The sequence below is a fragment of the Hemicordylus capensis genome, chromosome 4 (genome assembly GCF_027244095.1).
Source record: "Hemicordylus capensis ecotype Gifberg chromosome 4, rHemCap1.1.pri, whole genome shotgun sequence".
Lineage (NCBI taxonomy): Eukaryota > Metazoa > Chordata > Lepidosauria > Squamata > Cordylidae > Hemicordylus > Hemicordylus capensis.
In genome coordinates, this window is record NC_069660.1 from 84,910,910 (window position 1) to 84,937,603 (window position 26,694).

The 26,694-nt window shown below is 41.5% G+C and overlaps 1 protein-coding gene across 6 annotated transcripts in view; it reads right to left on the minus strand.

The window, feature by feature from the left end:
- The window catches only part of TESK2 (testis associated actin remodelling kinase 2), a 108,422-nt gene that overhangs the window by 31,526 nt on the left and 50,202 nt on the right, over positions 1–26,694 (minus strand). For 5 of the 6 annotated variants that reach the window (XM_053248073.1, XM_053248072.1, XM_053248071.1 and 2 more), the window contains 2 exons: positions 22,129–22,177; positions 1,031–1,177 (listed from right to left, as the gene is read on the minus strand). In XM_053248073.1, the coding sequence (XP_053104048.1) occupies positions 1,031–1,177; positions 22,129–22,177 (196 nt within the window). Of the gene's footprint in view, positions 1–1,030; positions 1,178–16,769; positions 16,833–22,128; positions 22,178–26,694 lie in introns of those variants that run through there. The other variant, XM_053248076.1, reaches the window with a different exon arrangement.

Genomic DNA, 26,694 nt, shown 5'->3' on the forward strand with positions numbered 1-26,694 from the left:
AGAAACAGTTTACTGAAATCTGGAAATACTCCTACAGTACAGGAGAGCAGGAATTTTGCATACTTTGCTTCCTAAGACCAGAGACAGACAGAAACTCTATTTCTCTCTGTCCCATCGCCACAGAACAGACATACCGTTAAAGTGCATCCCAGCTGGTCATTTTGCATTTTTGCAGCTTTGGCATGCCAGCCTCAGTTGCAACTCTGATGCATTTTATTCAGCTTTTTAAAAAAGCTCACTACTACCACTGTTTTTGATTTTTGATATTTTATAGTAGCTACTTTTATGACTCAGTCCCACAGCCATAGGTTATCCCCAGGGTGATAAATTTCTAAGTGCTTTTACCCAGCACTTTGCAATTACACAAAGCTAAGTAATTACAGGGATGTTAGGGCAAAGATAAGGGATTTTCACATGACTAGCTACACTACTGAATAGCAGTAATAATAGAGCATTTTGAGAAGCTGAGTATCTACAATTTGTATATCATTTTATCCATCAGCAAAACTACCTCGGGACTGAGTCCACCAACAGTCACTCTGCAGTAGTTTAAGTCACCTATGGGACATTAATCCATTTGGGAAAGAATTCCCATATCCTAAAGTAAACATATAAGAAAGTTGTCCAGAACACAGGGGCACATCTCTATGTTTGTAACATGTTTTGTTGAAACTAGGATTTGGCTCTCCAGATTTGAGTAATTAGGAGTTTGCTGTAAACAAACTAAACAAGTCTGAGTTATGCAACCATCTTCCCAGAAAATACTGCTAATTTACTAGTGACCTCCACTTCAGGTTAGTTTCTTCTTGGACATCTGTGCAAGATGAATTCAACATTAGTGGTTCCGGAAAGGTTTAATCCACTAAACTGGGTTTTCTCACAATCCTTTAAGTGATATTGTTATATAACAGTTTCAGAGTTTGAGGCAGTGAGAGGTGGTGGGGAGAGGGAAGCTAACCAAAATCACTTACTATCCACAAAGTGCAACATGCCCATTGTTAAGCAGGGACTTGATAGGGAGACACGATACCTTGGATGTCAGGTCCCGGTGGAAAATGCCTTTATAGTGAAGATAACTGAGTCCCAGAGCAATGTCCAATGCCAGCTTCACTCTCACTGTCCAGGGCAGGTGCTGATTACCGTCTAACAGCTGTTCCAGGTTACCACAGTTGATATACTGGGAAGGGGGGAAAAAACACATTTGCCATTTACTTTCCTCCCCCTCACACTCAGAATTGTCTGGAGTTCAAAGCAAGGTAGATCTGGAGAAGTGCTGGCAGAGTGTAAAGTGATGGGGAATTCTTTATGGTCCTACATTGTGGCAAACAGAAGTCCTCACCAGTTTCAATTTCAATATGCTACATTGCTACCCAAACCAACAATCTTATAATGTACCTGCACCTTACAACTGGGGGTTGTTCAGAGAACTCTTATACACCTAGGAAAGAGTTAAGCACCATGGCCATTCACATTTTATGAAGCATCTCCAACATAACAAAAGCAAAGAAGGGAGGAGAGCTGGTCTTGTGGTAGCAAGCATGAATTGTCCCCTTTGCTAAGCAGGTTCTGTCCTGGTTTGCATTTAAATGGGATACTATACGTGAAAACTGTAAGATATTTCCCGTAGGGGATGAGGCTGTTCTGGAAAGAACATCTGCAGGCTTGCATGCAGAAAGTTCCAAGACAGGGCTGAGAGAGACTCCTGCCTGGAACCTTGAAGAAGCCGTTGCCAGTAAGTGTATACAATACTGAGCTAGATGGACCAGTGGTCTGACTCCATATAAGGCAGCTTCCAAAGAACATTTCACACAGTACAACGGTAAACATGGAAATGGGGCACAGGTGTTTCCTTTCTCACCATGCATACCCACTTCCTGAAAAAGTTCATTAAGGAAAGAGTCACATTCATTACATTTAAAAATGGTAGGTGAATGCAAAGCAGTTCTCTAAATCTTTATTTCCATCACTAAGACTACTTTTTGCCAGCAGGGGGTGGTATAAAGTAATCCAAAGTTCTCTTTCACCCCATAGTTATTCAGTTCTGCAGTCAGAAGTCTTTCTCTAGCTTGCCCAAGAATCAAAGGATTCACAAACTGCTGAACACTGTACACAGTAGAGGAATACTTCCGCAAATCCAATTTTCAGGATTTCACATTAGTACTATAAAAATGATAGTCACACTTGTTAAGTAGCAAGAACCAGGAAATTCACATGCTCAAAGCATGAATATACTGTACAGTGTTTGCTGTATATTTGCATATTTGATCGTATAAGAACAATACATTTGCACTTTTCCTTTAACACATTCAGACCAGATTTTTTATTAAAGTGCCACAGTGCTAATATAAACCAGTGACCCAGCACCTATCTTCTTATCCACTGAACTACAAATCAAAGAGCTGCTAAAATTTCTAGCAGTCCAGGATACTCAAGGATCTAAAGAGGATCAAAACAATGTGTTCTTTGGCCGAATGCCAAACAACTTGGCCCAGATTTTAGGAGCCAGCTCAAGTTTCTCAATGCTTTATGCCAGGAGAGTTCAAGGCCACTTCACAAAAGTGTAGTTGTTTATCATTTGTGAACCTGGGCTATGATACATAGCAATCTCTGCTAGGGGCAAAATTAATCCTGCACATTGGGAAAGTAATACTACTATGTAGTTTGCCCTTCAGGGCAACAGCAGCTTGCTCCAAGAAAATGGCAAATGCAATGTTTTGTCAAGTTAAAGGCACAACACAACTGATGCAGTAAGGTTGTTTCAAGTGGGCAGGATCTAGACAATGTTAGACATGACTAAACCCCATTGAAACTGGAGACTTAAGTTAGTCATATCCATTTCAATGGTGCTTAGTCTCAACTTACTTAGTATGGATCCTGCCTAGTATGTCCATTGAGTGTGTCCATGTGACGATTGTCTTATCTGAATGGGTAAGATGTGCTTGTGGTACATAACTTCAGTCTTACATATACTTTGCTTGTTTCTATTTACCAAATCATTCAGCAGCTTGCTTAATCAGAAACCCTAGAGAGCCATGCACAAGCTCTGGTTGGAAACAGGTGCTGTGTTTTTTGCCAGCTAAGCAACTGCATCACAATACTTCAACAGCCAGTCACAGTTATCATTAATGTGATTATTCTGTCAGAATCTTCTCAGAGAAGCCTCCTTCCAAAAGTAACATTTCTCCACATTTTCTTCAGAGTGGGTTCTCCTCCACAATTCATTATACTTTGACTCCTTCATGCCACTTTTTGTCCAAAGACTGGATTCAAATCCCTCCACTAAGACCAAAAATAAAGTTACCTTAATAGCCTACCACCTCCACACACTCCAATTTGCTTAAACACATTACCTAGCCTTACATTAAATGTTCTTTATATAGCACCTACAGTACCAAAGGAGGGTTTACAAGAAACAGCAACAAGTCAGACGAGAAAATCCACTAATGGCTGCAATGCAAAATACATTTTGACCAGAGTAGAAAGCACTAATTCATAAGCTTCATCCAGACAAGATGGAGGTTCTGTTGGTTGAGGGTTCCCCTGATCTGGCTGGAGATGTTTGGCCTGTTCTGGACTCTCCTTGAAAAGTCAAGCATGAAGTTTGGGGGTGCTTCTGTACCCAGAGCTGTTCCTAGCCACTCTGGTGTTGGCTGTGGTCAGGAATGCCCTTGCTCAATTTTGGCTCATTTGCGGCTCATTTGCCATTTCAAGTCCTAAGTGGAGACTGTGGACCTAGGCTCAGTGACCTGGGCCTTAGTCATATCCAGACCAGACTATTGTAATCCTCTCTATGTGGGACTGCCTTTGAAAACAGTTTGGAAGCTACAGGTGGTACATAACAGCTGCCCGAATAAGGAGCAAGGCATGGGGCTTATGTTACTCCTATTCTGCATCACCTGCATTGGTTGCTAATTTAAGGTGCTGTCTCTGGGCTTTAAAACCCTAAATGGTCAAAGACTCAGCTACCTCAGGGACCATCTGCTCCCATATGGATCTGCCAGAACACTTAGACTGGCATCAGAGGCCCTGGTCCGACCCACTAGTTTGGTGGGAACCAGGAACAGGAGCTTTTCAATGGCAGGACAACAACTCTGGAACACTTTCCCCAGATAAACAGGATAGCTCCCTCATTGTCTCCTTTTAAGCAGCTGTTAAACACATTTTTATTCCTCAAGGCTTTTGAATTACACAACAGCAATTAGTTGGAAATGTGGCCTGGATGTTAATGCTGCTATTTCAGCCTGGCTTCTAAACTTTTAAAACATTGTTCTTGTTTGTTAGCAGTGTTGGGCTTGTTTTTGTAGGAAAGATATATGAATTCCTATTAACCATTTTTTTAGAAGGTTATGGGAAACTATGTCCATTCTTTCCTACTCTGTCTGCCTGTTCCATTATTTTCAATGAAGAAAATAAAACCAATCCACATTTAAGTTTTAACAGGGTTTTTTATCACTTGAACTGGATACAAAATTTATCATGACCTGACCTGAATGCTAGAACCAGGACACATCAACAAGAGAAGCTTAACATTTCATGCAGCAAATGTGTTTGCTGGGCATATTACAGCATTTTCTACAGGAAACAAGTAAAACATGGGTAACATTCACACAGTCATGTGGCTATCCTGGCCCAATCAGGGTTCTCAGATGAAGAGAGCTGTCTTTTTTAATTTCTGTTGTAGCAGGTGCAATTAACTGAGCATGTCTGGACCTGAAAACAAGCATCCTTTAGCAAATTAAGGTGGATTTTGTTATTAGTGCCTATTCCTAAGCCCCAAATCTTCACAATTTAAGAATGATTGTAAAATTTCAGTTATATATTATTCCATTTGTGACCCTATGATTTCTTTGTTTTCCTACAACATTCTCTGATTAATTTTACATAAAAAATTATCACCATCATATTCTCAAGTAGAAAATAGTGGAATCTTTAATATATATATATATATATATATATATATATATATATATATATATATATATATATATATTTCGGACTGTTTAGGCTCTAGTGGCAGATTTGAGCACATGTTTGAAGACTGCTACTAAAGTCTGTGTTATTAAAGATTATATCTGCCAGTTCATTGATCATTAGTATATGAGAGCTCATGAATCTGCTGAAATAGGAATTAGTGTGATAGCCCATTGGACAAAACATTTACAAACAGACACTGAATCTAGTCATGACAGCAATGATGTGAACTTAATTAATGAACTTATTTACTTTGATTTTTCTATTAAATGTGTGATTTTATATTCAGCTTCCTAGGACTAAGATTGCTTATATGAACTGAAGAGGACTTATCAAAGCACTCTTCACTGTAAGGCCCAGGGGACAGTGGCAGCCCACATTAGTCCTAAGTGCGTCCCTCTGTTTATTGGATCTGCATGAAGCTTAAGCTGAATATTCTGCACAGTCCCTGAGGAGCCAGCCAATCACACCATGCAGTGCTCTGTGTGTGTGTGTGTGTGTGTGTGTGTGTGTGTGTGTGTGTGTGTGTTGGAGGACTCCTTCAAAGGGAAATGAGCTCCCTTGATCCCCTGAACCATCTTGGAAGGTGTGCACAGAGTGCTGGAAGTGTAGGCATTCCCACCACTTTCCCCACAGAGTGCTCTTAAGAGAGGGCTCTTTCTCTTAAGTGCCTTCCCAGCACTGAGAAAAGTGCAGTACTGTGTAGAGGTCAGCACCAGTGTTCTCTAATTTTTTTTCCATCTGTGTGCAAAAATTAGTTTTGTCCTGAGTGGCAGTATCAAGGCAGTGTGTGCACACATGCATTCAGAGTGGGACATTCCTGATTAAACCTGAGTGGGATCTAAAATTATTTGAGTGGACATAAAAAACCGTGTGAGCACGCACACTCGTGCACACCTTAGAGGGAACACTGGTCAGCACAGTGGGAAAGGCTCTCACATTGAAGGTGGTTTTTTGCCAAAGTGCTCCCAGCTTGAAAAATAGTGAAGATCACTGACTTACTAGGTGTTTATTTATGTTAATATTTTTTCCTGTAATCAAGCTTTATAAGCATATTAGCACACTGCACACTTTGTAGACTGTTAGCCCTTTGGGGACAGGGATCCACCTTTTACTTTATTAGTGTTTTCTCTCTGTAAACCGCTTGGGGAACTTTTGTTGAAAAATGGTATATAAATATTCGTTGTTTGTTTTGCAGTTCTTCCACACAGTTTCAGGTACCTTTCCCCCCCCTTCATGTTTGCTGTGAGAAACATCAGTGTAATGCTGGTGTACACGTAGCAAACACGTTTGCTACAAAGTATGAAGCTGATCTGATTGCAGACATTCAGTTAGCTAAGAGCATAACTGAGTCTGCCCACTGAGAATTCTGAAGTCAAAGTTGGGAAGGGCAAGTCCTGGCAATTTCCCCTTTCTCTCACTCCCACCAAAGAGGGAAAACAGAGGCCCTCAACAAAGCTTGGAATAAGTTACTAGAAAGTAAGTCCATTGATTCCACTGGAGCTTACTTCTAAGTACACTTAGGAATCAGGACCAGCAGGCAAGAATGTGGGTTCTCTTCCCCCCTTTCTCCCAGCCCGTCAAAGCATAGAAGGGGGGAACCCTTCTGAAGGGGGAATCCTATTATTTCTTTGGGGCTTACTTCTGACTAAAAATTTATAGTTTCAGGACCAAGGATCCCATGTTGGTATGTACAATAAGCGAACCAAGAAGCAAGGAGATTGCAAACCAATTGGAAGCCGAAGCCAGAAACATGAAGCAAGGGGAAATCAGCCTGCCAAAATGGCACTCAGAATAGGGCCGCTCTCTTCCAAGCTCAAAACAGGCCCTTCAATTGAAGGAAGGGGCGGAACTTCTTTATGGGCAAAGTGGGCAGCACTCACCTTAATTTTCTCAGTGAGCCATGTTGCCTTTGCCTCCATTTTGTGTGCCTACTACCTCCCTCTGTTCCCTGCTGCTCTTGCCTGCAGCCGCTTTAGGAGTTGTAAGGGTGGGCGATAGTAGCACAAAACAAATGAAAAGCTCCAGATTTTTTAAAAATATTAATAAGGCAGGAGCCAATAGGCATGCTCACTCTTGTTTTTGCAGAGCAGGTGATCCTAGGACCATCCTATAAACCAATCAGAGAGGAACTAGGCTGACTGACTCCTCAGGCAGCCAGAGTGCCCAGAGGGTGAGCAAGTCTTTTTCTTTTAGCTACTCAGGATAATCCAATCACCATTTTGGTTAGAGAGCAGGCAGGCTGGCTATTGGTAAGTCTGATGTTTTACTGGCTTCTTTGTGTTTGCAGGGGAGAAATGAAACCTCTGCTTTCTCTCCCTTGCTCTCTGATCTGTATGCAAAGCATACATGGAAATGTCCCATTTCCAAAATAACATGCCATAAAATACTGGAAGGAAAAGAAAACTGGGAGACTGGACTAATTAGATTAGGAACTGGCATAAGCAGCCAGAAAGTTCTTTTAGGGCATATGCATGCATTTCTGAGCCCAAACTGCTTTTCAAGTAATTGCAAAATTGGCTTTCCATGTGGGTGTGGTGTATGTAGAGAAGGAATTAATTCTGTTGGAAGGAAAATAATTTTAAATATCTATGTGCTTTGCAGAGAGCTAACCAGGTTTTTCTCTGGATTGTGGCCAGTATCTGTAACATTAACAACATTAAAGGCAGGATGCCTCTGAGTACCAGTTGCAGGGGAGTAACAGCAGGAGAGAGGGCATGACCTCAACTCCTGCCTGTGGCTTCCAGCAGCATCTGGTGGGCCACTGTGTGAAACAGGATGCTGGACTAGATGGGCCTTGGGCCTGATCCAGCAGGGCTGTTCTTATGTTCATTCTTATGTTAATATATCCACTGGGGGTTATGGTTCATTGGGTAAGAAATTAAGGAAGTGATCTCTATTTTAAGAAACATTTGTTGTTTGCTAGGATTGACACCCAGGCTAAGTGGTGGGCAGCCAAGGCAGGCAGACAGTGGCACCCAGCTGTTCAGCAGGCATGGAGAAGGGAGAGGGTGTCCCCATGCATCTTTGCTTCCCATGGTGTCCTCTAAGTTACAGGAGATGGTTCATAGTTGCAGCAAGCATCACTGAAAAACCTGTGGTTTTTCTATTATCACTCAACATAACCTTCCTCATAGGGCTGTTGGGAGGATAAATGTAGCCATGTACACCACACTGGGCTGCTTGGAGGAAGCACAGGATATAAATGTGAAAGTAAATAAATCTATATAAGCCACAGGTAAAGCAGAGACCAGCTACAAAAACTGAGAACAAATGCATTCTGAAGTTACAAGGGCACCTCTGCCTGCCTATTTAAAAAATGCATACAGAAAAAATAGAAAAATTACTGGGTTACTCTGGGACAGTCACTTATTTTTTATTTGATTTACGTATATACCACCCTTCCAAAAATGGCTCAGGGCAGAGTAACCCAGTGAGTTTCATGGCTGAATGGGGATCTGAACTTTGATTTCCCCAGTCTAGTCAAGCACACTGACCCATTCTGGCTCAGAGTTCATTGTCATTAATAGTAGTATTCATTTTTGAAATAGGCAGACAGAGCAACCCTGGTGATTTCATAATGCATTTACTCTCCGCAAAAGCAGCCTTTTGTAGCTCATCTGTAGCTTTACTTGTGGCTGGTACAGTTCTTTTCATGTGTGCGCACACATACGAGCTTGTATTTTAATCCTGCTGTGTTAGATACAAATCTACACACTACTGTAGCACTGTTCCCTCTAAGGTGCGTGCATGTGCACCAACCCCCAGGCCCCTGCACAGCAGTTTCAATACACTCAAACTTTGCCTTGGTCTTTCAGCTGAACATTGGGCTGGGAAGGGCAGACATTTAGCAGGTGCAATTTCCCTAATCACTTCCTAGAGATGCTCCTGTTGAATTTCGGCCTGATGCATCTCTGATCAAGGCCAAGTGTTGGTGCATGGAGCCTCATCATCATATACCAGACTGTACAAAGTCTTCACTGCTTATATGGTGCAAAGCTTAAGCTGGGAACCTTAACTTGTAATTTCCATTCTTTTAGAGCATAAGGGTAAATGTAAAGCATCTTAACTCATCTCAAACCAGAGGTTTTTGGTTTACTGAATTTTTACTCTTTGCTATTTCAGATACGCAGACAATGTCAGACACAATTTTAACTAAAGCAACTATCTAAAAGGGTCTTATTCTAGCTGATATTATAAGATATACTTTGGTTTAAAAATTGGTTCTAAAAGCAAGTTTTGTAAGTTAAGAAATGTACTTACAATTGTGCAATACTTAAAAATAATTTAATCTTAACTCTTTTCCAAGTAGTGTTAAGAGTACAATTTATTCCAAAAATATCAGTGGAGGAATTTTAAAAGGGAGGAGCAAAAGCTTGAAGTAGTCATGTGCCTACTCCACTTCTGTTGGTTTTACAAGAAGTTGAGCATCCTGCCCCCACTCCTCTCAACATGAACAGAGGTTGAATGAAACTCATGACTGAGGACCAGCAACACTAGAGTTCAAATTAACGTTCCAACAACAATTCAAGCCTGTCTTTGAAGAGTTGTATGGTGAGAAAGAGCCACTGCAACATTAGCTGGCTCAGCTGAGTGTTTTGTTGCCTTTCTTCCTTGCCCTTGGTGGAATTTACTTTAAGCAGCATTAAAAATACATCCATTACCACTACAACACCAATTTTGTGTAACGCAAGTTAGACGTTTCTGCTTTCTACTGTACTTATTGTATTTGCTTTTCTACTTTATTTAGGTATTGGACAAACAAACAACACTCAGGATTTATTTATTTTTTAAATCATAGGCTGAGATAGGAACCATATAGAAAGCACAGCACATAATAAATTAGGAACCTGGAAAAATAAAAGAGTCTTCCTAACTCCTCTTGATTTTATTAGTTTTATATTCTACTTGCTTCTAAGGAGCTCAGGGTGGTGCACACAGTTTCTCAGGAGAAGAGAAGATGGGAGAAGATGATGCAGCACCAAGAAATTAAAAAAGGGGAAGGGATGACAAATCCCAAAGGTGCTGATTGAATTGATAATCAGTTTGTTCAATCTTGCCCAGCATATTTCAAGCAATATGCTCTTCAGAGGCAACTATAAAAACATGTTGTGAGATACTGAGGTCATGCACATGACCATGAGAGGGTGGGGAGGCACGCTGCTCCTGGCACTATGGATCACTGGAGGCTGCGGAAATGTGTCCTGGCCTGCAGGAATCCCTAAATGCACCACACCAGCAGCACAGTGCATTGGGGGATTCCCCCATGAGTCATGCACTCTAGGCAGCAGAATCTGTGTATGTTTGGGCTGCATAAAGTCCGAGCATACACACGACCCTGGCACACTTGTGCCCTTTAACTTGGGTAAAAGCCTGGGTAAAAATAACAACCCAGGCTTGAGATGGAGGCAGCACCGAGATTGGACTCGATCCTACCTTACCGGGTAGGGCTGCTCAGGTGCACTGCTTCATCATGTAACCATATCTTGTGGACATGCAGGGCAACAACCCTGTGAGGTAAGCTGAAAGAATGCGTTTGGCCCCAAATCATCCAGCTCTCCCAGATCCTAGTCTTCACTAAACCTGCATCTTTCTTCCAACATTTATATTCCGACCTTAAATTTGAAGGCAAGTTATTAGACACCTTTAGCACAGAAAACTTATATTTAGTTCTCAAATAAAACCTACACAAGCTTACTCATTCATAGCAATGTTGAAAACACTTTGGAGAACACACTGAAAAGTTATTTATGCAAGCTGAGGCATGATAACCCTTTTATTGTAACCATGTAATGCTAAAAAAAGGAAATGGCAACACAAGACGAACTGATGATTTGCAAGGCCTTTCCATACGCAAGAAGATACAGTCCCAACTGGAAAAAAATGCTATTCCTATTACAGCAAGAGGTACAGCAACACTAAGGACTGGTCTGTGCATGCAACTTTTTCACGTTTTCCTCACAGGACCCCTCTTGTGTAGAGAAGCCTCTGTGTAAAGTAGGATGTGCACAGAGCGAGCCAGACATTTACAAAGGCCAGACATTTCCACAGAAATAGTGGCACTTTTGGCAGGTACTGCAATCACAAAAATAAATGCTGGCCACTGCAAGCTATATCGGCATAGTACTCTGTTCACACAGAGGTTGTCCCATACAATTCAGTACAGCAGGAGGGATCACATGGAGAAAGTGTCTGGTTGATTTGCTAGCCCTTAGTGAAACAGAGAAGCAGACCACGCACCAAACAAATGTAGACAGAACTGTGGATTCATATTGTTTTAAACATCATTTGTGCCTACTTTTAAAATTCTTATCAGAGATCTTTACCACATGCCAACACTTCATGCAGCAGCTGCACATCACATCCTGGAAAAAAGGGCAGATCAGTATCAAGGCTGCATGGCAGTGGTTATACAATGTTAACATTTATCTTTATTAGCTCTAGTATTCATGAGAAAAATTTAGATAAGGGAGATTACCACATTGTACCATGCACACAGTCACAGCTAGCAATGTGAAAAGTCACATTATGTCACATTATGTTGGCCGTATCAGAACTATCAGAGACATGTGCGCTTTCCCAACAGAAGCAATTTAAAAATGGTATGTTGGGATTAAAGTAAAGTAAAGTAAGTGTATCGAGTCGGTGTTGACTCCTGGCGACCAGAGAGCCATATGGTTTTCTTTGGTAGAATACAGTTGGAGTTTGCCATTGCCTTCTCCCATGCAGTACGAGAATGATGCCTTTCAGCACCTTCCTTCCTATATTGCTGCTGCCCAATATAGACGTTTCCCCTAGTCTGGGAAACATACCAGCAGGGATTCAAACCAGCAACCTCTTGTTCCCTAGGTAAGTTACTTCCTCACTGCGCCATTAGGTGGCAAGGGGTTAATGAAGCCTTGTGTTATTTTGGGCACAGCAATTTCTAAATATGGGGTGGAAATGACAGTCAAATTCCAAATATTGTGCTTTTGCTTTTGAACTGGAAGTTGCAGGGCTATCAGTGAGGCACTTTGAAGCAACTGTTCACCTATATATGTCAATATGCATCATCTTTCAACCTTGTGAGGTTGAAATATATCTATATCTGTATCGCGCATGCCAGTAGTTTATACACCTTATTAAAGCAAATTAGAATTTTATATTTGTAGAGTTTGGGGCCAGCATCCAAACAACTATTCAATTTAACTACTGAACTATTCAAACAATGAGAGAGAGAGAGAGAGAGAGAGAGAGCGCGCGAGCGCGCGCACATTCTAGTGCTATCAATGTATTACTTTGGACTTCTGTTTCTTGAATAGTACCCTTCTTTGCCCCTCACCCAATGCAGCACAACTAACATCTTGAGGTTTCAAAATCAGTTTGAAATTGTCTGTTATCTCAAGGGGGAGGTGGGTAATCTCACTTAGCTGGCATATGCCTACTGACTCACTAAAAGTAACTTTTATGATCCCAACTTTGGGTTTTCATCAGTCGCTACATACCTAAACACTGAGGGCCAAACTATGTGTTATTTTAAGCATTTTTTTGGCCATGATGTGGTTGTTTTTTATTCTTTAAATAGCAGTCATAAGGGGAGAGAGAATGCTTCAAGTCAGGACCATGGTGTGTGTGAGGCTTTAAAAAATGTATGCATGCTACAAAGTGTCAAGACATTTGTTTAGAAACATAGCACAAAATGTCTATACATAAAAAGTAAAAGAAGTGTATCTTGTTTGAGCAAACTAAGTGCCAAACTCAGTTCAAGTTTCTCAAAAGGCCTTGGCAGTTACTAAAAATAACTGCATGAAATATGCATGGAAATCTCAAGAGATTTCACTAGTAAATGTTTCAATCATTTGGAAAAAAACAGCTTCCCGGCAAAAAAAAAAAAAGTCAGACTAAATGGTGCATTTACTGCAACATGACTTTTTTCTATCAAAGAGTACTTTCATACAACAAAAAGTTATTGGTCGACATCTACACTGATGTTGTGCAAGCTGACCACCACTGGACATATGCAATGTGTGTGTGTGGGATGATTTTCACTGATCCCCCTTCCTTCTTGCAGCCCTCTGAGGGTCCAGTGTTCCCTCCGAGGTGTGTGAGTGCTCACACGTTTTTTGATGTCCACTCAGTTAATTTTAGATCCCACTCAGGTTGAATCAGGAAGGCTCCCACTCTGAATGAATGTGCGCACACTGTGCCTTGATACTGCCGCCCAGAACAAAATTCATTCTGCATACAGATGGAAAAAATTAGAGAACATTGCGAGGGTCATATTTTCACGAGTCACAGGGGGCTGCAGGGCTGCAAAGAAAAGGGGAAATCAGGGGAAATTATCCCTCCCCTGTTGCATACATGAAGTGTGCACATCATTAGTCTGGATGTGGCAAGACTAATCATGATCAATAATGACCATCATTATGCTAATGCTAAATATGTTCTAGCCCGATTCTGTGCAAGCTGAGCAATGTGCCGTCTCCTCCCAATGGATCACCTACTATAGAACAGATAGTTTTGCAAGCAAGCCAAGCTTCAAATAGCTACCTCTTTCCTTGTAACGAGTTACACCTGCTCCTGCAGTGAGAGGTCCCACCACCCACTGCTGTTGAGAAACTGCCTGCTCACCCCTTTTTCTGTAAAAGCTACTGTTAGTATTGTTCAATGGAGCAAAAGCAAAAATGAAGTGAAACTGAGTGTCTCAGTCACACATTTTTTTGCCTTGAAATTACAGCAGCACAATCTGTGGATTGGAGTCTTGTCAATTTCACATCTCATCAAAAGCATTAAGTGCATCAGCACCAATAAAGCTACATAATTATAATTTCACTGGAAAACTGAAGAGAACTTCATAACAAGAGGAACTTTGGAGCAGGTAAGAGTAGCCATGCAATTCAATGAAGCTGAATTACACACTATCAAAAACTATCTACTAGTAGAACTCTGGGTTATTTATTTGCAATACATCAACAAGATTCCCTCCACCCCAAACTCCCAATTGTTTGAAAGCAACAATAAAAAGGTTATCTTTTCTTTCCTCCAAGTTAGAGTACTGAAACTTAAAGGTTTGGGGGAAACTAGGAGTAGATTGCTGTGAAACTGTGTTCTCTATTCTGGAAAACAAATTTCTGGACTGAGTATATGCTTGGTGTAGCTCTTGTTCTTTAAGTAAGAAACCGTGTTCACACATTGTACTGGAAAACAAAGCAGAAGTCAGGATGCAAACTACAAGTTGCATCAAGACATTTCCTCTTACCTAACTTTAAAAATTAATTAGCTCTGAACAGTAGGGATGTTCACGAATAGAGATTTGTGCATAGATTTGAAGAACAGATTAGGCACCTCTAAAAGTGAGGAGAGTAGGTCTGTACCTGCTCCTTCTTAGCTCCCCATCGCTTCCTCTGTGCATCGCTCACTCTCCCGCACCCCTCACACTGCGGCGGCACACATATGGCCTCCATGCATGCACAGCGGCCATTTGCATGGTGAGCAACGCAAATGTCTGCTGTGCATGCATGGAGGCCATTGCATACTGCTGCCATGTGAGGGGTGCTGTGGGAATACCGCTGCAGCAGGAAGCTACATGAAGCAGCAGGTACAGACCTGTACTCACTTTTAAAGGCAGCCAATTTGTGGGAAGTCTCTAGGATATGAGGGTTTTGGAGCTCCTTTTTATAAAACATTTAAAGACACTCATATGAAAACTCTCTTATCTAGTATCCTAGAGGGGGGTGTGATCTCGGAGACATGGAAACTTTCAAGAATCATAGTAATCTTTAAACCAGGCAAGGATCTGCTCTCATTGGGATCATACCATCCTAAATCTCTATTAAATCAAGATGTAAAAAACTTAATATTTGCAAACCAAATCAACACATTTATCACTAAATATATACCAAATGACCAAATGGGCTTTAGGCCCAATAGGCAAATGGCAGATGTAGTTAGGAGAGTACTTTATTTTACTGTGATGAATAATATTAACAGAAATCATCGCTTTACAATCACTAGATGCAAACAAGGCTTTTGACAGCCTGAAGTGGCCATACCTCCTTAAGTTATTGAGCAAGCTAAACTATGGTCCTAAATTATTGCATACTATCCAACAGCTATACACATCTACTACATTGCAAGTCCATATCAATGGTATGGACTCCACTCCCATCAAATTAGTTAGAGGAACAAAGCAAAGATGTCCACTCTCACCACTTTTGTTTACAATAGCAATTGAGGCTTTGGCTTCTATGATCAGAACTAACCAAAAGGTTAGAGACATAGAAGTGAATGGGATAACCCATACAATTAATCTATTTGCAAACGATATTCTACTATTTCTATCTAATCTGAGCGATGCTAATACCAGAACTTAAGAACATTTTGAATGAGTTCAATCTTGTTGCTGGCTTGCAGGTCAACTACAGCAAATTACAACTAATTTGCTTGCACACTCCTTTGTCTGAACAGGTAGCTCTAAAAAAAAAATCTATCTATTCCTTCTTGTTAAAATTACAGTTTTCTGGCTTCAAATGCCTAGGATTCATAATTACCAAAGACCGTTCCCAACTAGAAAAAAGAAATCTAGATATTTTGCACTGAAAAGTTAAATCTGAACTTGCATCCTGGAAAAAACTTAAACTATCATGGTTAGGTAAAATTGCAGCTATAAAAATGATGGTATTGTCATGTTTTCTATTCCTTTTTCTGAACTTACCTCTATTCCTGTTTCTTCTAAAAGTCTTAAAAACTGGCAGAGCAATTTAGAACATTTCTGTAACAACAAAAGGACTAGAACCAAAAGGAAAACAATATACAGAAGTACAAGAACTTGGTTTGGACTTCCCAATCTCAAACTCTATTACGATTCCTGTCAACTTAAACTTATCGATATCATTAGAAATGACAGATCTATCCCATGGGCGACTATGGAATCACTACAAGATGACCTCACTGAAACTGCCACTGGGGATCAAGGGGTATCTTCAGGCTAAGATCTGAGTGTGGGGAGCCAATTTCTGATAATAAATTGACCTAGAGGGCCCGGGTGCAGAGCATCTGTGTCTCTAGTTGCGCCCAGCTGTCCCCCCTCACGCTGGCATGCCTGGCTTTCTGGTTGGATGACTGGCCGTTCCCCCTCACCGCCGTCCCCCGGGCCAGGCCATCCTGCCACCGCTGGCCAGGCTAGGCTGGCCCGCCACCACTTCCTCCATGCAGCCAGGCCAGGCCCCGCCGCCACCGCTTCACCCAGGCGGGCAGGCCCGGGGCAGGCCATCCTGCTGCTGCCTCCCCCTCCTGGCTGGCAGGGCTTCGCCCGCCATCCACCTACCTCTTCCAGCTGGTAGGGCTTTGCCCGCCAGCCCTACACCTCTGCCTCCTGGCTGCCGCCATTATTTCTCTTCGCTTCAATGCTGGAACACACGCGCTCTAGAGCATCTGCACATTAGTACTTGATTACTCCCCTCAGCCCCCCTCACCTCAGATATCTCCCCACCCTCACCTGAGCTGCACTCCTGTTCCTCCTCCTCCATCCCATTGCTTTCATCCCCCTCTTGGTCGTGGCTGCAGCATTGCTGCCGCCTATTGGCCAAGCTGCAGCCCAGAGACCTCCCCACCATCACTCGAGCCCCGCTTCTGCTCCTCCCCACAGGAGCAGCAGCAGTGGTTGACCAGGCTGTTCCTTGCTGCTGCTGCCACCACCATGGCCGCTCGTTCCCCTCAGGCCGCTGACAGGCCCAGGCCTAGGTCCCTTGCCTGCCTGCCTCCCTCTGACAATGGCCTCGGTAGCCCCAAACAGCAGCAGTGGTTGACTGGGCCCTTACTTGCTGCCTGTGCTGCCATGGCCGCTCATTCCCCTCAAGCTGCTGACAGAACATCTTGTGACCAGTAACAGTTGCATTCCAACTGACCTTAATCACAATCAGGTGCTTCATTGGGGGCATGGCTTACCACATCTCCACGAACCCCACTGGTCCATCTACAGGAATTAATAATATAGAAGATAGATAGATAGATAACCTCTTAGAAGGAGGTTCAACTTGGCTTCAAAAAGCACAGATCAAATCTTTTGCTACCTCTCCCTATAACAAAAATGAAGCAACCAGACAACTAACTGACTGTATTCCAGAGTCAGTTAAAATAAAGTGATTGATCTCACAGCTATTTAACATTCTTAATGCAGAACTTAATGGTTTTATAAAGAGGCCTTAAGCTAGTCAGGAAGCCCACATTAAGACTCAAATCTCAGACTCCAAATGGGATGCAATCTGGAGTAGGAAAACAATTCCAGCAAGAATACACAAAACCACACTTAAATTAATACACAGATAGCACCTAATACCAATAGAACTTATCTACATTAACAAAACACTCTCACCAAATTGCAGGAAGGGATGCCAGGTCCGTGGGACATTTATGATGGGAATACTCAGAAGTTAGGAAATACTGGGGACTCATTTTTGGCATGATTTCAGATATAACAAAACAGATTATAATGCCAGATCCTGCATTTGCACTACTTTGGTTTTAAAACATTATAAACTGCACAAAGATCTTGTACTACTACTTTTGGCAGCTGCTAAGATGGAAGTAGCTAAAAATTGGAAATCAGAAAAGGGTTTCACAATAACAAGATGGCCAAATATGGTCTGGCAAATTGCTCTTTCAGAAAAACTTAGTCATCAAAGAAGATTAACCCATGAACAAAGTAAGACCAGTTTATAGTAACCAGTTTATATGTAAACAAGGTACCCAATAGATGCTATTTCCCTGTTGATCAGATAAGCTTATAGAAAGATACATTTTCCTAATCAAGATATAGGTGTGAAACTTCTCCCCCCGCCCCACTTTTACTATTTGCTACTATTACTTACTATAAATATTTTTATAAGTTCATTTCCTCTTACCATGGACCATTTGTATACATCTATCAACCTATCTGGAATATAACACTGGTCACCGTTGGACATTTCTGTGATTACTTAGTTATGTGTATGTTACTTCTTAAATTTTAAAACAAAAAATGGGGGTGGGGGAAGGTGAAGCAGGAGCAGAATAGAACAGAAGGTGATCTGTTCTTCGAATCTGTGCACAAATCATGATTCATGCACACCCCTACTGAACAGCACACACCCCACACACTTTTCCTCCTCTTAAGGTGATGCTGAACACCAAGAGTCTCACTGAAAATCATGAGAACACAATTCATAGACCTTACAGTTATCTGCTTTTCCAGGAAAAAACAAACTTTTTCTAGGAAAAAACCAGGGTCCACGGAATGGAGGGGGGGGAAATGCAAAACTCGTGAACAAAAAAACAGAAGTGAATAATGAATGAAAAATAATAAATAAGGAATAGATAAATAAGCAGCTCTCAACACACGTGAAGATAATTAGCATATCTGTATAACACATACAGATGTGTTCAATTATTATATAGTGTTATACAGATGTGTTAAGAGCTGGTTATTTATCTATTCATTATTTTTCATTCATTATTCACTTCTGTTTTTTTGTTCATGGGTTTTGCATTTTTTTCCAGGCCCTAGAAGAGCATGGTTTCAAAGTATGAGGTACAGTTGGGTTCTCAGGATTCCTAGGCAGTTTCCCAATGTATGCTGCCTCTTGCCAACACCACCCACAAAGAAAGAAGAGACTGCTATATAAATGGGTGATAGTAAGTAATGATGGAAGATCACATTAACCAAAATTTTAGATCAGGTTATTCACTCTTCAAAGCTCCAATCACAATTTAGCTTCACCAAAATATGTAATAACTAGAAGTCAACACCTTGACAGATCTTAATCAATCAATAGGTGAGGCTGTTGACCAGACATTTAGTCATTTAGCATATATTACACTTATAGGCAAGTTCAATATATTAAATATATGTAATATAATGCTTTATTAATGTGCTGGTGAAAGGAAAGTAAAACAGTTTGAAATTTGTTGGATATCAACTTTAAACATTTACATTATTAATCATCATATGTAATAATTAGAATCACAGTAAATTTGAATCTGAGAAAGATTTTCTGCTTCTTTTGGACAGGATGTCTTTGAATTATTGATCTGACTACTGAGTGTGAGTAATCTGTTCAGAATAATAATTAAAATCCGAGGATTATATTCAGAATTTCTGCAACGAAGTAAAAACAAGCTTAACCCGCATAGAACATCTATGCGTTAATATCTGATTGCTTCCCTCACTCCACAGCCCCCTCACCTGATCTGCACTCCTGCTTTTCCTCCTCCATCCCCTCACTCCGATGCTCCATCCCGCCTTCACCCCTCTTAGTTGCAGCGGCAGCATTGCCGGAGCCTACTGGCCAAGCCGCAGACCCTAAACCCTTGAGACTTTCCCACCTGAGCCTCGCTCCTGCTCCTCCCCGCAGGAGGAGCAGCAGCAGCTGACAGCCAAGCCCTTCCTCACTACCACTGCCGTGGCCACCCATTCCTCTCAGGATGCCAACAGGCTTGGGCCTGTCCCTCACCTACCTGCCTCTTTCCACCAGTGGCCTTGGTAGCCCTGAGCAGCAGCAGAAGTTGACCGGCCCTTCCTTGCTGCCGCCGCCATGGCCACTCATTCCCCTCAGGCTGCTGCTAGGCCCAGGCCCGTTCCTTACCCTCCCTTCTCCTTCCTTTTTCTCTCTCCTCTGCTCACTCTTCCCCTCTGTTTTTCCTCCCTTCCCTTTTTTCTTTTTTTCTCTTCCTTCCTGACTTAACAGATATTTTGTTCATCTTGTTTTCTCATCTAATTTGCACAGTGGCAGCCTCCTTCTTCCGAAGAGGCACTTTCCTCCCTTAAGACCCCTCTCTTTGCAGATCTCTACCCACTATTCCTTCTCTCTCTCTCTCCTTATCTCCTCTACAATCAAGCACATCTTCCAACCAGTAACAGTTGCATTCCAACTGATTTAACCATCACAGGCTCCTTCTCTCTATCTGCTTATGGAATCCCCACTGCCCAATCACCATGGTGCTTTTCCTCTCACAGGCTCTTCCTAGACCACCACCTAAATTATCTTTAGTTCTAGAAGTTCTATTCCTGCTGGGGAGGACATTTTTAATTGCAATGCAGTGTGGCAATTAGGAAACTGTAGCAATGGTTCAGCCATAATATTTGCAGTTGTCTATCCCTTTTAGATATCTAAATTGTACCAATATCAAACCAGACATGGCAGCAGAAAATCTGTATTTAAACCCTGATCTGCCTTAATCATGTAGAGGGGGCTAGAATGAGTCACACGTTGGCAGCAAAAAAGTGGGCTGGAGGTGCTAAAACTTCCATCCTGCTTGTAGCTTACTTCCTTGCAGTCTGAGCTCAACTAGGGAAAAGGATTGAAGGGAAGTATGTGGCAGAAAGGTCCTCCATTCCTCACATGTATGCCTCTTTTGTGCTTAAAATGAGATCCCATGAAAAAAACCTTTTCCCGACAAGACTAAGGCAAATCAAATTTAAACATTCATTTTCGCTATGGTGAATGGGAAAGCAGATGGGAGAGGGAGAATACCTTGAGAAGGGAAATGGCTGGTGAGGGAAGGGTTAAGCGGCCACTCTTTCTATCAGTCCAGACCTCCACTCAAGTTTACAGCCTCCTGCAGTTACTTTTAGTTTTAAAACCCCAAAATATTCCGAGAGAAACACACTTGTGTACCACAATAAGTTTTGGCTGAAGAGATTACTCTCTCTTTTGTTGTTACAGAGTACCACAGCTACTATTCTGGTGTTTAGAACTGTATTGACACCTTCAGCATTATGGCTAAACTACCAATTCCATTTTTATATTTTTGGAAATGAGCATTGGTTGCTCCATATCCAGATAGTTTTTTCAAATCTAACTAATATTTGAAAAAAGCCATTCAAAATAAGGTTTTGCTGCCAATTACCCCATCCTTGCAAAGAACCAGAGGTGTGTAATTTTCTTCAAACAAATACCCATGTTCTACAGACTTTCACAGCATGCATGGACTTCCAAGTGCTCAGGCATGTAGAAAATAAGCTTGCAGTATTCCATGTGTTGCCCTCCTGATCTGCTACAGAACACAAACCCCCAACAGGCAGAAGACACATTAAAAGTTTTCACAATTCCTTCAACAGTTTTGCAACACTTCCTTGACTTCTTTGCTGTAGGTGTACAGGATGTCAAAAGAATCCACATGTAACATTTGCCAGAAGGCTCCAGTTTACTTTATTCCTATTTCAGACATAAGAACAAACTCAAGGTTTGATGTGAAGTTCAAGACACTGAACACAATGGACTCTTATTAATGTGTTATTTTATGTAATACACACAAAAGTCACAATTTGTAGATCCTTAGTTCCAAGTTCAAAATCGCTTTACACAAATTAAAATCCCTACTTCACTCATATGCAGGAACTAAAAAGATGGAGGAAATACTATACCCCTTAGGTATCTCATCTATAGCCTACCATGGTGCCAAGATGACTCATAACAGCTAGCAACAACGTAAAACAAAAGTAATAGCAGCTTCTGCAGTACAAAACTTCAGATATACATATGAACAATTCTGCTCTGAAATAGAATCAAACACAGCTGACACATGGAACAAGTCAGCCAAACTACAAATGCTCTTATTCCTCAACTTTCAGTAGGGTAGTAAGTTTTCAAAGTTATTAAAAGGTTATTTCAAGGTCATTAATAACCTAGATTGTCTAGGTTATTAAAGTCATGTATTAAGCTTGCAGTTAGTGACCAAGTCTGCCCTTCTAAAACCAAATGTCATTTTCTATTCCCTTATCAATTCCCTTGTGCTCAGGAACTCTACACACTGATTAACTCTTAAACTGCTTTATAAAATTAAAAGACCTGAATACCATAATGCTCGACACATACCTTCTTATAGATTCTAGCGTAGCAAAGAATCTTGTGAAATTAAAATATAAGCTATAATTATGCTGAACAGGGAGAAGCAGCAGTTGAAATACCCATAGAAGAATAAGGGCAGTGTCTCAATTAATGATTTTGTTCATTGATTCCAATTAGCAATGCATAGTATAAAATCAAAAAGCTCTAATATAGAGTCCTAACAATTAACACCTGCATCAGAGTCATAATGGACTGCTTGGATAAACAATGCTTCTTAGCATTATTTTAAGTAACCTAATTAGCTCAAGGGTAGTATATGCAACAAACAGCTTGGTACTGAATACAGTCATACCTCGGTAAGTGCATGCAGTTGTCCTTGATGTACACAGACGCCCATAAACCTACAAAACAGGAGTGAACAGCTTTTAAAAAATGAGAACTTATCAACTTTAGAGCAAATATTCAGTACACTTTAATCTCCAATACTAATCTTATATTGCTAATGCTTTATCATCTAAGTGACCAAAACTGCAACAAAGCATTAAAGCACAATTTATTTCTTCTTTACATATATAGCAGAACTACGTATGCTATCCAATGCTAGCTCTAGCATACTTATCTAAAGTGTCTGAAGACAAGGAGCAGATTCCCAATCCTTTCCATTCTTAGACACTCATGGGATCTTGAGAAACTAACAAGGCCTATCTTTCATATTTTCACAAACAGGAGTTACAGATGGATAGAGTGATTTTTTGTTGTGGTTAAAATAACCATATCAGCAGTCGTCATGATCTTGACAATGTGTCCAGTCAGGAGGGTCTATGAGGCATTTAAATTACAGTGGTCCCTCGACTTATGAACTACTCGACATAAGTATTTTTCGAGTTACAAACGGCAGTTTTAGATCCAGTTTTAGATGCGGTTTTTTCGACTTACAAATTTTTAGATGGGGTTTCCTCGACTTACGAGTTTTACATGCGGTTTCCTTGACTTGCCTGCCTGTTTACTGCCTGTTTATTCTTGAAAAGAAATGTTCCTGTGCAGTTTGCAAGCCTTACTGGGGGTCTGGGTCTTTTTTCTAGGCTCCGGAACGCATTAATCCGTTCCCAATGCATTCCTATGGGAAACCGCTTTTCGACTTACGAACTTTTCGACTTACAAATGTGCATTCGGAACGGATTAATTTCGTAAGTAGAGGGACCACTGTACAGACAGAGTTTTATATCTAACAAGTCTACTCAGAGGAAGTTACAAACTTGCATATACATCAGTATTGGCATATGAACTGTTTATATCTCATGTTTTAGCATAGTAATGAACACTACCACACAACAGTGATTAAAAACACACACAGCTCAGTTTGCAGTTAAAAGCCCTATTTCTAGTTTCAATCACGTATATATAAATTTTGTGGCATAAATGTAACATTAAACATCAATGAAGAACAACATGGCTTTTGTATATCACACTGACTCAATAATACAATTATTGCAGCTTATCCACTAGCTACAGAAGATCTTTACAATTAAACATCATAGTCGCAAACAGGTTATCTGAAGGCCACCTCATCCCACATGTACCTACTTGTACGCTTTGGCCAATATCTGAGGCCCTGGCCTGAGTCCTTCTGCCTTTGGAAGAGAAGCAGATGGGCACAGGGCCATTTCATTCATCGTGCCACAGTTACAAAATCTCCCCCCACACATTTGGGACAGTCACTTTCAGAGAGCAATGACAACTTTGACTCAAGGCAGCTTTTACAGACGCTGTACTGTTTTTATTATTATACTATTGTTTTATATATTTTTCTAGTTGCTTCTATGTGTTTTATATGACTTTAGTGTTATGTATATTATTGCATATTTTATTATTTGTTTTATTTGTAAAGTGCCTTGAAGGTCCTCCAGGACCAGCAGTGCAGGGTATGGAATAATTTCATAATAAAATACGACTCTTAGATAAGTATCTCTGAGCTATGTCACATAGCTTAATCACTAGGAATACATTTAATATGGGGCAATAACGAACTCAGTCTTTTCTAGTATAAGCAGAACTGAAAGTACACAGTTTCAAAAATACAGACCATGAGGAAGATAGAAATGGAATTCTGTAAAAATGACTCATGAAAATGTGCTCTTTTATACCAAAAACCTAAAATATTTTATATCTAGAATATGTACTCTCCTAAAACCTCACTCCTAAGTTATGCAAGAGACATAGTACAATCTAAAATAAGCTGTGTTTGAGTAAATGAATGATCCTCACTATTCTTTTTTCTAAATAGCTGACAAGGCAGAGAGAAACAACAAAAGTAGTCCAAGAAATACAGGGGAACAAGTCTTCTATAGCTCTGAAGTTTGCTATTGTTAACAGAAAAATTAACCAAAATCTGATCCACTTCCACCCCATCCAGCATACAAAATTGTCTTAAAATAGGAAAAAGTGCAACTTTGCATACACGCACACAAAACTGATACAACAATAAGTCAACAGACACCAGGGAGGCAGTGGATGCTCTGACGTCATCGACATAGATGTCAATGAAGATATACCCATTCCGAAGACGCCTTCGATGTCTCCCCTTCAGATTGGAGCCAGGTCTTCCACCTATATGGTGCCGGTCATCCCACCTGCCACTGCTTTGCCCTTGAAACCCACACCTTCCTTTGGTACTTCCAAAGGACCCCTCTCATGCCTGTGAGTTTAGGCACACTATTTCTCCATCCGCACAGTTGGATTGGGCAGAGTTCCAATTATGGAAGACTCAGTGGATGCTGCAAAGCATGCTGCCTTGTCAACCTACACTTCCTGCACTGCAACGTCTGCCACCTGTCCATCCTCTGGCAACGCTGTCTTCTAAACCACCTGTACTCATGAGCCAGTGTGTTCAGATGACACCAGTACCACTTGACACCCCTGCATTACCAATGGAGCCACCTCCTCAACTGCCGGTTGCTCCTGTTGGGCCAGATCTAGACCCGCCCACAGGCATCACCTGCCCACCTTGAGTCCGTGGAGTCTTCTGAGGAAGATTCCCATGATTCCTCTGATACCAACACACCTAGACATCCTTCTGATCCGCCTTCGGATGTGCCTCCAAGGCCTTTCCACATCTCCCAACGAGGAACTGAAATCATACACTAAGATGATTCAGCAAATGGCAGAGATGCTTGGAGTCAAGGTCAAACATCCTGCTGCTGACCTACCGGACTCTGTCTATAAAATGTTGGCGACTGTGCAATCCATACAACCAATTGCATTGCCTATGTTGCCTGTTATAACCAAGGTGGCTAAAATTTCTTGGGATGTCTTGCAAACATCGACCCCTATGTCGAAGCATTTGGAGACACTTTATAGTGTGCAAGAAGATGACAACCTCTATTTGCTTAAACACCCTGTCCCTAATTCTTTGGTAATTGACTGCACTTCTTCTAAACCTGGCCACCGCCACACTACCCCCTCTGACAAAGAGGGTAGGAAACTTGACATTTTTGGATGGCGTATTTATTCTGTGGCAAGTCTCTCTATTCGCATAGCAAACTATGCAGCCTATATGGCCCACAATAATTATGTTCTTTAGGACTCGTTCTGTAGTGAACTGACCACTTCTAGTGCAGACGACCTTGTCAAGAAGTTTGATGACATGCTCGCGAAGTGCGCTGATCTCACTCGTCAGAAGTTAAGCATATATAAGCACCTGGCTGAAACTGAGTCCAGGACTATGACGACTATAGTTTCTCTACGATGCCACACTTGGCTAAGATCCACTAATCTTAATCCCAAAATGAAGGACCGTATTGAATACCTTCCATTCAATGGAAAGGGTCTTTTCAGCAAGTCTACTGACTCAACTATAGAGACTCCAAATTTGCAGCTAAAAGCTTCTCGGCTGCAGCCACGTCTTCACAGGGTTCTTCCCGCTACAGATCCTATAACTGCCAACATGGTTTTAAATATCAGGACCAAAAGGGCTACCGAAAGCCCTTTAAACCCTTCCATAAGAAAACTTACAGCCAACGTGCCAAGAATCAAGGTCCTTGTACCACCAAGGACAACTCCAAGCAGTCCCTTTGATCTGAGAGACTGTCCACCACTTGCACCATCATTGCCAGCCAAAGCCTTCAACACCACTCCACTGGCCGCTTGTGGCATGCCCTCGATACCAGATCGCTTGCTGCCCAACATCATCAGACTAGCCAGTCATGCCTTGGCGTGGCACCAGATAACATCTTACCGCTGGGTTTTACGGATTATCAACTCTGGCTATGCAATCGAGTTCATAACTCTACCAAGTTTTGAGGGCATCAAGTCCACCCCTCCAACTCCGGCCCTGTGGTAGGAAGTGCATGCCCTGTTGCAGAAAGGTGCAGCAGGCCCGGTGCAGTGGACAGATCATCTATGGGGATTTTATTCTCGTTATTTCCTTGTCCCAAACAAGGACAGGAGAATCAGAGCCATTATGGATCTCTGCGACCTAAACCAATATGTGGATATGCGAAAATTCCATATGACAACATTGCAGGGAATTCTTTCGCTCCTGGCCAATGAGGAATGGCTTGCCACATTAGACCTCAAGGACTAATGTATTTTCATATAGAGATCCAAGACAATCATTGCAAATTCCTAAGGTTTGCCGTACGAGGTTTAGCATTCTAATACAGGGTGCTTCCTTCAGGTTATCTACAGTACCCAGAGTGTTTACAAAATGCATGTCTGTAATCGTTGCTTATTTGAGGTCTCGAGGAATCACTGTATTCCCAAACCTCGACGACTGGTTTTTAGTACACAGCGACAAATGCAAATTGGAATCTCACATCCAATTCATGCTCCATCTCCTGCAAGACTTGGGAATCCAGATCAACTGGGCCAAGTCCAGGCTTCAACCAGTTCGGACTATAGACTTTATCAGTGCCCTGCT